This window comes from Sylvia atricapilla, chromosome 19 (assembly GCF_009819655.1).
Source record: "Sylvia atricapilla isolate bSylAtr1 chromosome 19, bSylAtr1.pri, whole genome shotgun sequence".
Lineage (NCBI taxonomy): Eukaryota > Metazoa > Chordata > Aves > Passeriformes > Sylviidae > Sylvia > Sylvia atricapilla.
Window position 1 is genome coordinate 7,114,756 of NC_089158.1, and position 10,010 is coordinate 7,124,765.

General features: G+C 53.2%; 1 protein-coding gene across 2 annotated transcripts in view; it reads left to right on the forward strand.

Moving 5' to 3' along the window:
- The window catches only part of NTNG2 (netrin G2), a 46,402-nt gene extending 39,533 nt beyond the window's left edge, over positions 1-6,869 (forward strand). Inside the window, exons 8-14 of one of the 2 annotated variants that reach the window (XM_066332797.1) lie at positions 452-526; positions 1,541-1,591; positions 2,288-2,353; positions 2,839-2,913; positions 4,461-4,628; positions 5,217-5,351; positions 5,679-6,869. In XM_066332797.1, the coding sequence (XP_066188894.1) occupies positions 452-526; positions 1,541-1,591; positions 2,288-2,353; positions 2,839-2,913; positions 4,461-4,628; positions 5,217-5,351; positions 5,679-5,902 (794 nt within the window). In that variant the 3' untranslated portion in view covers positions 5,903-6,869. The remainder of the gene's footprint in view (positions 1-451; positions 527-1,540; positions 1,592-2,287; positions 2,354-2,838; positions 2,914-4,460; positions 4,629-5,216; positions 5,352-5,678) is intronic. The other variant, XM_066332796.1, reaches the window with a different exon arrangement.
- Positions 6,870-10,010: the final 3,141 nt, after the last annotated feature.

Genomic DNA, 10,010 nt, shown 5'->3' on the forward strand with positions numbered 1-10,010 from the left:
GGAGGGGGATAGAGCCAGTGGGGGTGAGGGTTTGCAGGGAAACCAAACAAGTGGGCTACAAAATTTCTTACCAGTTCAACTTCTCTGCGGTAGTTGCAAATTCTTCGATTTGTATTTCTGAGGGAACAGCAGAGCCTGAAGGAGGGTGTGGATGTTGGGATTGGCAATCAGGGTTTGGTGCCTCCATCCCGGGTGTGTGTGCTGTTTCCCAGCTGTTATTTCAAAGCAGAGGGATGCAGGGCAGCGTTTCAGATCCTGGTGCTAACGCAGGAGCACGGGCAGCTCAGCACACACTGCCCCTCACAATTCAAGGGCTCTGGTGCCTAAAGACCCCCATGACACAGGGCTGGGTGTTGGATTTGGGGCTCTGACTCCCTGTGGGAGTGCTGCAGGGCTCCTTGTGGGATACCGGCTTCCCCAGTAACACAATTTTCTCTTTGATCACTGCAAGACTACCCCGGCTTGTCAGCGGCTGCCCCACTGCAGGTGGGCTCTCCCCAGACCAAGGCTGGCCCAGGAGCACAAGGTAGGAGCCACGGGGCTGAGCTGGAACCAGCTAGGAGCCAGCTAGAACCAGCTCAGAGAACACTTTAGTTCCTAGCTCTGGATCTGTGTTTTCCATGCCTCTCTTCTCCTCCTGCCCAGGAAAGAGCTCAGGGCTTGTCAGTGCCCTGCACACAGCTGGGAATGAGGCTGGATGGAGCCTCGGGGTTTAGTCATGTACAAGAAAAATGAGGATGCTGAGTGGTAGAAGGGATTGTTCACAGCTTGCTGCTGGGGTGAACGGAGAGGATCATGGAAATCCTGTCAATTTCTGAGGCTGGAGCCTGTTTGTAGAGCAGAATCCCCCTGTGAGTGGATAGGCCTGTGTCCTTTAGAGCACAGATCCTCCTAATGCATTTCCTTCCTCAGGTCTCCTACGTGATGGCCTGAGGTGCTCCAGGTGGGAGCCTTGGGAGGTTTCTTTCTGGCGGTCGAGGCTGAAGCTTCTCCTCCTCAGGGTTCCCACCAAACACACGCTTTGGTAGCTGCCCTTGGTGCTCAGCTTCTGTTTCCCACCTGAGATTCCCATAGCTCGCTCCAGCTCTAGACTTTAGCATCCCTCCTTGCAGATCACGGCATCCCGGGCCTCTCTGGCCTCACAGAGAGGCAAAGCTGCTTTTGATGAAGTAACAAGGGATAGAGCTACACCAAGGGGCCAGGAGTGCTGACAGCCTTGACAGTGCTCTGCAGATCTGGCTTCTCTCCGTGCCTGGGCAGTGTCAGGACCACATGCCAACACTCAGCCAGCTCCCACACCTTCCCTTTAGGAATGTTTCTCCTACCTCTCTTCACACTTAGAGATGCTAACTTTGAGGAGACTTTGTCTCTCCTTCCTGCTTCAGCACATCCTCCACCCGACAGAGCTCCACTGACCCAGCCTAGACACCTGCCTAGAGCTTCCAGTGTCCCTCTGCCACCTTGTTAAGCAAACCAGAGGGGATCTCTTTTAAATCTGATGTTCTCTCATATGCCACCTGTGATGACCCACCAAACACAGCAGCACTTGGACAGAAGCCGAAGCCACCAGAGCCTCCCAAGAACATGAGAGGTAAGGCCAGGGCTGTCCCCAAGGCTGGGACAGGGCAGGTTTTCCCCTCAGTGCCACAGGCCAGGACAACTACCTGTCCTCAGTATAGCCCCCCCATTGTACAGTCTCCTACTCAGAGGGTCCAGCTCAGCTCAGCTCTGCTCATCCAACCCCAGGGAGGTCTTTTTGGAGATGTCTGGGGCCAAGGAAAGCCGTGGACCCTGGTGCCACAAGCAGGACCCTGGTGCCACAGCGGCCTCAGGGACGGTGTTCGAGGCAGGAGCAGGAGCAGTCTGACCATGGCTGAGCCCATGGTGAGCAGGGCCATCTCCTGCCACCACTGTCACCGTGGGGATGTGACAGACACAGGTGGCTGGAGCTGGCAATGCCCACCCACGGCCTCCCTGAGCACCCCAGCACTTGGAAGGGCATAAGCTCCATAAAAAAACCCCAGTGTAACTAGAACCCTTTCCAAGCACCCTGTGGGACCTCGGTGCTGCTCAGTCTTGCTCCTCACTGGGCTCATCAAAGCACAGAAGACTTGGTGGGCTTTACCCCCAGTGCTGAGTCATTCTGTGAGGGACACGGGTCTGGCTGGCAGCACAACCCCCAGGGAACCCCATTCCAGCTGGGACAGCCCTTTGACCCTGAGGAAGCATGGCTCTGGGAGCCCCCTGCCCAGCACAGCTCTCAGACCTGTTCTATCCTCTGGCGTAGTGGCTCCGAAGAGCAAACCAGGGCGCACAGCACACTCTGCAGGCAAGAAGCACGGGAAAAAGACAGGTATGTGCTGCTGGGGACGGGCCAGGCTGGAGCAGCACCTGCTCTGCAGGACCCTGTAGATGCACCCCTGCCAGATGCCACCTCCATAGCACTCGTCTCCTCGCAGAGTTTTGGGTGCCAGCTGGTGTCACCTCCATCAGCCCGACTCCGTGGCCAGTAGATAATAGTTTGTGAGCTGTAGATCCTCATCCCAAACCACACCACCAAACGCTCATCAAGTGTGAGCAGCTCCTCCCAGCTCTGCAGTAGTGTCGTGCATTGGGTTATTCATGCATCGAGTTTTTCATGCATCGAGTTTTTCACACATCAAACTTTGAGGAGGGGAGGGGAAGAGCAGAAATGTAGCAGCTACCAGCTGTCTGCTGCAGAAATAGATGCCAGTGCTGCCAGCACGGTGCTCTTGGCTCGGCATTGTTCTCATGGCAGGGGAGGACATGGGGTGGTGCTAAGCAGTGAGAAAAAGCCTTTCTCTGATTTTTCTCAAGCATCCTCAAAGAGCTCAAAACTCATCCGGCTCAAACCAAACTCTGGCCCAGTGGCTCCCATTGAAACGTACAAAGGTAAGCAGAGGGAGGGAGGTGCTCCAGGGCTCCCTGGCCTCGCTCAGGTGATGTGGTCCTGCAGACTCTGACATGGAGAAGGTGGGGAGGGTCTGTCCGAGTCATGGTTAGCTGCTGGCTCTGTGTAGCAGTGCTTCCCTGGTCTGAAACAACACCTGGGAATTGCAGCAGGCAGTATTTGAGCTGGAATTCTTTGGATATCAGTGAATGAGACAGAAGTCCTTTCAGAGGGAGTCCAGATTACAAGAGACTCTCAGCTCCTCCTCAGGCAGCTGTGAACCATGGGGAAACCTCTGCCTTGCTCCTTCCCCGGTCATCATGCCATTGATCACATCTCCTCCTCCAGCTGCATGTGCATGCCAACCCACACCCTTCCCTGCCATCCCTCTGCCATCCTCGAATGTTTAATGTTCTGCTTGGAACAAAGCCCCAGCTCCAAACCTCTCTCCGAAGGCTCTGAAAGCTCAGACCAGGCTGAGACTACTTCTGCTCATGTTATTCCCTGCCCTTGCTGACTGGGAACCTCCTGACTAGGCCAGCTGGGCCACAGGTCACCTCCTTTTCTCCTGAGTTGCACATCTCACTTTTTAAACACACATATACATATATGAACGCCCAGTAAGATCTGACACTGCAAGGTTATCACCATCCAAGTCATGGTAATAAAAAGCAAACACAAGGAGCACAAAATCCAATCCTCCTGACTACAAATTCACCACAGATGGTTATCTTCTAACACACACTCACAGATGACAGAGGTCAGCCCTTGGGACAGGAGCACTTGGCCTAGTGATGGTGGCATCTCCCAGCCCACCAGCAGCCTTTGCAGGCTGGGCTGTGCCAGGCAAGTCCTGGTTCCAACCTTCACACACCTGCCCACCAGCTGTTGAAGGATCCCAGACAAGCCACACTGCCTTGCATAGGCTTTTTTTAAAACATTTAACCTGAGAGCCACCACCCCTCACAACAGAAAGGTACAAGAGGAAGGGGCCTGCTGAGAGGGGGTACAGAGGGGAAAGGGAGAGGCTGTGGTTTTACATGGACACGCAGCAGCTCCATCTCCACTCGGACACCCTGTGCCAGCCCCATCGCAGGGCCAGTCCCCTCTGCTCCCCAGACAGCCACAGCCTTTGCCAGGGCCCTGTCCCCAGCCCAGCTCCTCACGGGTCCTGCGGCCTCCCCAGAGCCAGGCACGGAGCCCTGCTCATTAACACGGCAGCTCTGTCAGTAACATCTGACTCCCCTCCACTGCCTGCCCCCGTAACGATGGAGTTTCTGAAAGGAATCATGTCCTGGCATTGCAATGGGCTGGCTCCTGCCTGTCCTCACCTCACGATTACAGGGCCCCTGACCCCGCCGCTCTCTCTGAGGGACCATTTCCAGCCTGATCCCCTCATGGCGGTGGAGAGCGGTGTGCCCTCCTCCTGCCCGGCACAGCCCAGCCCTGGGTTAATTCCCTGGGGCACAGCGGCTCCTCTCCTCTTCCCAGCACTGAGGCAAGGCGCTGCAGCCCCACGTCCCCAGCTGTCCCCTCCTCTCCTCCGCAGACTGCGAGTGCTACGGCCACTCCAACCGCTGCAGCTACATCGACTTCCTCAACGTGGTGACCTGCGTGAGCTGCAAACACAACACGCGGGGCCAGCACTGCCAGCACTGCCGCCTGGGCTTCTACCGCAACAGCTCCGCCGAGCTGGACGACGAGAATGTGTGCATAGGTGAGCAGGGCCCGGGCCGGGCGCCCCGCTGTCGGCGGGCTGCCTGCAGCCGCTCCCTGCGCGCTGTGGGGCACAGCGTGTGCTCCGTGAGGATCGCGGCTGGTACGGTCTCTGCAGCCTGCCAAGGAATGTCTTCCCTGGAAACAAAGCCTAAAAGTTATCACAGAGTCGCAGAACAGTTTGGGTTGGAAACTGTCTAGTTCCATCCCTTGGCACGGGCAGGGACGCCTTCCACTAGATGACGTTGCTCCAAGCGCCATCCAACCTGGCCTTGGGCACTTCCAGGGATGGGGCAGCCACAGCTTCCCTGGCAAACCGTGCCACGGTCTCTCCATCCTGTGAGTACAAAGTCTTTCTGACTGAATTCAGACTCCTTGCTCAGGCAGGAAGGGCTCAGGCCCAGAGAGGGGTGGCCTTTGCACTGTTGAGGCCTCTTAGGCCAACGTGTCCTCCCAGCCCCTTGGTCTCTAAACTCTCTTCCACAGCACCTCTCCAGACTTTTCCAAAGCCCCCAGGCCCTCCCTCAGGGAGCTGCATGCACAGAAGCTCAGGCAGGACAGGCTCTGACCTCCCTGTCTCTTTGGCCAGAATGTAACTGCAACCAGATCGGCTCCATGCACGACCGCTGCAACGAGACCGGCTACTGTGAGTGCAGGGAAGGTGCCACGGGGCCCAAGTGTGACGACTGCCTGCCCAACTACTACTGGAGACAGGGCTGCTTCCGTGAGTACCCAGCTGCAGGGCCACGGGCACATCTGGGATGGCTCCAAAGAGGAGCAGCATCTCCAGTGTTCTTGGCTTGGGTGTCCCACGATGCTCGGGATGTGGGGTGAGCAGATTCCGGCCATTCCTCGCAAGTCCAGAATTGCTTTATGGCTTTGGCCAGTGAGTTTGCACCTCTCTGCTGCATCCTGCTGGCCTTGGAGCTGCTCTAGAGCTGGGAGGGCTGGATAATTTAACCCCTAGGAGCTAAAATCCAGTTCCTGCTGCAGCCGAGGAGTTTTAACACGCTGCAGTGTAACACGTACACCTCTCCCTGTCACCCTGCAGCCAATGTCTGCGATGACGAGCTCCTGCTCTGCCAGAACGGCGGCACCTGCTACCAGAACCAGCGCTGCATCTGCCCCGTGGGCTTCAAGGGCGTGCTGTGCCAGCAGTCCCGGTGCGAAGTGGACAAAAAGGACTGTGACGGTGCTCCCGGTGCCGGCGGTGGCCTGGCCACCGTGGCCCTGGGGCTGCTCGCCCTGCAGCTGCGAGGCTGGGTGGACCTCTGAGGCTGCACAGGGAGCCCAGCCCGGGCGTGTCACCCGAGGGACCTGGGGACACCGAGGTGACAGGTGGCCGTCCCCACCGCCTCCTCCGCCTTCCTTCACGCTAGGACTTGCACAACGTTCTTTCGGTCCACTTTCCAAGCAGAGAGGTACGCAGGGAGCCCGGCGCTGACTCCTGCCCGTGGAGCCAGCCCGGTGTCCCAGCCCAGTGTCCCAGCCCGGTGTCCCAGCCCGGTGACACGGGGACAGCAGCAGCCTGTGCGGGACACGGCGCACAGTGACTCTGTCCTGCTCCAGACAGGGCGGCCCGGGGCTGCCGGGGCTTTGGGTAAACCGTGCCGCGATCCAAGGGATGTTTTTTTATTATTACTTTCTTTTCTTTGGTATAGGCTGGGGTGCTGGTTTTTATTTTCCCTCCTCTTGGCGTCCTGCTGTGGAAGAGCCTGTCATGACAACTGCAGAGCCCCAGCACACAGCAGGCAGGGGACAGGAGGGAGGGGAGAGGGGACTCTGGTCCATCCCTGCTGCATAGTCCCACATCCCACCACGGGCCCGGCCTGGCCACGCACATACTGTTGCCTACGACTGTAGTTGCTGCATTGATTTTGTATTTTCATGGCTGGGTTTTGTTTTCTTGCACTGACAGAGAACACAGGGGCCGTAAGGCATTCGGAACGCGACGAGTGCAGTGTCTTATCCACACATGTCCGTATGGCGTACGGGTCAAATACTTCTTTTGGTAGAGACTTATTTTTGTTTGGATTAAATGTTATAACAGAACCACGACCTAAAGGGACATTTTACCATGAGCATTTGATTCTGGTGTATCCTCCTCCAGTAAAGCAACTATTAATGGCTGCTTGATCACCACGTTTTCCTTTACGTGTGCACAGTTAATTACAGGTAAAGAGTTATTTTTTGATTCATAATGTCCTCTTGTGTTTTCTGAGTCACTACCAAGGTGCACCACATGGTGAGGGAGAGGGGAGGGAGAGAGAGCTTGCCTCATCACCGAGAGCTGTTAATTATTTCTCCTAATTACTTCGCTGAGCCTAGGTTAGACTACTAACTGTAGACAATGAGCAAAGTCTGAGTGATATATTAAGCACTGGTCTTGTGTGAAAAGGCTATTTCCAAATGAGCCTGCAGCAGGAAAAGGCTGGCTAGTGCAGGGATGCTTCTCCACAGGGACCTCAGCTGTCCCAACTCCATTGCAGCCCCCTCCAGCTGGTGCCATGATGCACCTTTGCAGAAAATGCTGTATTTTTAAGCAACCACAGCCAGTATTTTTAAGCAGCAACATAGAGCTCACAGGGATTATATTAACTCATTAAGGCTCATCAACATGCTCCTGTCTGAAGAGGCATTTGCAGCCAAGCACATAAATGAAGGCAGGAGAAACCAGAGACAAGAAAAGAGGTAACTCAGGTCAACTGGAATGTCATTAACACAAGAGCTCTAGTGTTGTCATATCCAAATGCTTACCAAGCCAGGAGATGATTGTGAGTGCAGGTTTAGAAGATGGGGGGCACCCCCAACTCCAGCTTGTTCAGTTCTAGGCTGGTTTCTCTGACAGGTGAGCAGCCTTGGTCCCAATCCCGGTTCTGGGACACTCCCAGAGCCCCACATAATCCAGGCTTCAGCCCCACTGGCATTTCCAGGTCTGGTGTCTTTGCCTGAGTGGAGCTCTTCTCCAAGAGCTTCTCTGTCAACACCTGCTCTGTTCCAACACCTTCTCTCCTTGGCCCTGTCCCTGCAGCCTGTTCTGCTCAGGGATACCGGGGCAGTCCATGTTTCAAAAGTGCAAGAACCTGCAGCATCTTCCAGCCCTAACTCTCGATACTGAGCACTCAGCCAGTGCCACCAAAACCCAGCCACCTCCACAGAGAGGGGAGAGCGAGTCTGTGCTCTGGAAAAGGAAACAAAACACAAGGGAAGGTGCAGGATGGATATTGTCACTTCAAAGAGCAACACACATTCTTGAGCAGGATGTAACATCACAGAGGCAGAGCACAAGGACTTAGTTAATCCACCATAAAGTAAAAGAGGGTTCAACTCGCCCTGATTTGACCCTTGAGGCAGCGGGCTGGCCCCAGCATTGCCTCCCTGGCTTCAGCACAGTTGGTTGCTCTCTGTTGGTATCAACATTCATTCTTCTCTTAGTGCTTTCTGACTGCAGCAGACCTTAAATCCTCATGTTACTGTTCTTACAAGTAATAGCAAAGACTATAACAAGATCAGGATCTCTAATGGCACTTCTGGAGGGTGAAGCAAGTCTCCTTTCCCTGCATTACTGTTTTTCTCCAGAATATTAGATTAAGCAACAGAAAATTTACTACTTCATAAAGCCAGACAAACTCCAGCAGATTCCCTGCAAAACACACTTTTATTGCAGGAACATGCCAAGGGGCAGCACCAAATTCCTGTACAAAATAACCTCAGAAGGACACAACAAAGCTCAGACCAGTCCAGGAATGAAGGCTGCTGAAAACTACACTTGACCTTTCTAGGTTTGGGGCTTTGCTCTTGGTTGGTTGGGTATTGGCTGTCTGGTTTTGGGGGTTTAGTCACAGAATAGTCACACGTGCTGGAGAACTTGGGATCTCACAATGCAAGCCAGTGAAAAGAAGAAAAGAAAAATCTCTCACACAAAATTTACACTTAGTATTCAAGAAAACAATTTAAAGCTTCTGAAAGCTTCAGCACTGAATACCCAAAAAATGCAGACATCTGTTAGCACGGGTGTCTGCACAAAGAGAACAGAGCATTATTGAAATAACACAGAGAAACCATCACTGCAAGTACCCACAGATCCCAAAGTTCATCTTCTCTAAGGCAGAAGTTTTGTACATCAGTTAATGCTTCCAAATGGGAGAACTTGTCCAATGAGCTTGATACTTGTGGAAAGGTTACCCAAAAGGTACTTCTCTTTCTGAGAAAAGCCACTTACGCTCTTTCAAGAGGTTCCTTGTGCATCCTGTCACCGGCATCTGATTAGTTTGAAAAAGTTTTTAAATGACACTTCTGCCTGCAAAAAGTGACCTCTCCAAATAGCACAAGTAGAGCTTTTGATTTTCTTGTTTACCTCAAATTCTGCTCTGATTTTAACTATTTAGAGTTCTGACAAATCTAAATAACCAAAAGCCCCAAGGAAACAAAAAACCTTCCTGATGCACACTTGCTCACTTGCCAGATAAAATGTTAAAGCTACAGCTCCTGGGAGCTGGAGACAAGAAGGAGGAAAGAATTCCACTAGCAGTTCCCAGGTATGTTATTTTTTGTTTTAAAGAGAGGTAGCAGACATCTCATCTGCAAGTGATTCGTAAGGAGCTCTGCAGAGGCTGGAGAAGCAGAGAACCAAGACTTTTTAAAGGGAAATAAAATGGTCTCACTGCCCTGTTCTGCTCTGTAATTGGCTTTCATGAGAAGCCTCAAATGTAAATAAAACAAAGTATGAAGGAGGAGCTGAGTGGTTTTGCTCAGAAATAAGAGCAGAGCTGGGGTTTTGAAGAGCTTTTATATCCACATCTTCTCAGCCCTTCTGGCTGGGACCTGGAGAGTTGGGCCAGAAAATGGCTAAAAATCACACCCTCGTTGACATGCAGAGAAAAGCTTCAGACCCTCTGAAGGCTGCTTTGGCATTTTGATTCTCCAGGTGTTGTAACAAGTTTCACTGCAGGGTGAAACGTGTGGGGAAAGCCTAAACCCACCCATTTTCACCACATAACTGCCACCAACAATACCAGGCTCCAAAAGCTCCATCCTGACCACACTCTGCGTCACTCCAGGGGTTAAAATAGAGGGGAAACTGACGGGGCGTCTCTGTAGCAAAGGGAGTTCTTGCTTCATGCAACAGTGAGATCAGTGACAACCTTGCACAGCTGCACTAGACTGTAAAATCAGGTTTTCTGTGTTTTCCCAATACCAGATGTAATGTGCTTTCAGGCCACCTTCATTTCTATCATGCTTTTCCTGGGAGTTGGTGGCAAATTAGCCAAGGGCTGAGCAGCAGACAAGTACATATGGCCAGGAGGTCTCATGTCAGTGATATTCGATGTACAAGGCTGCTTAGCTTACATTTATTTGCACTAAAGAATAAGGCACTGGGCTC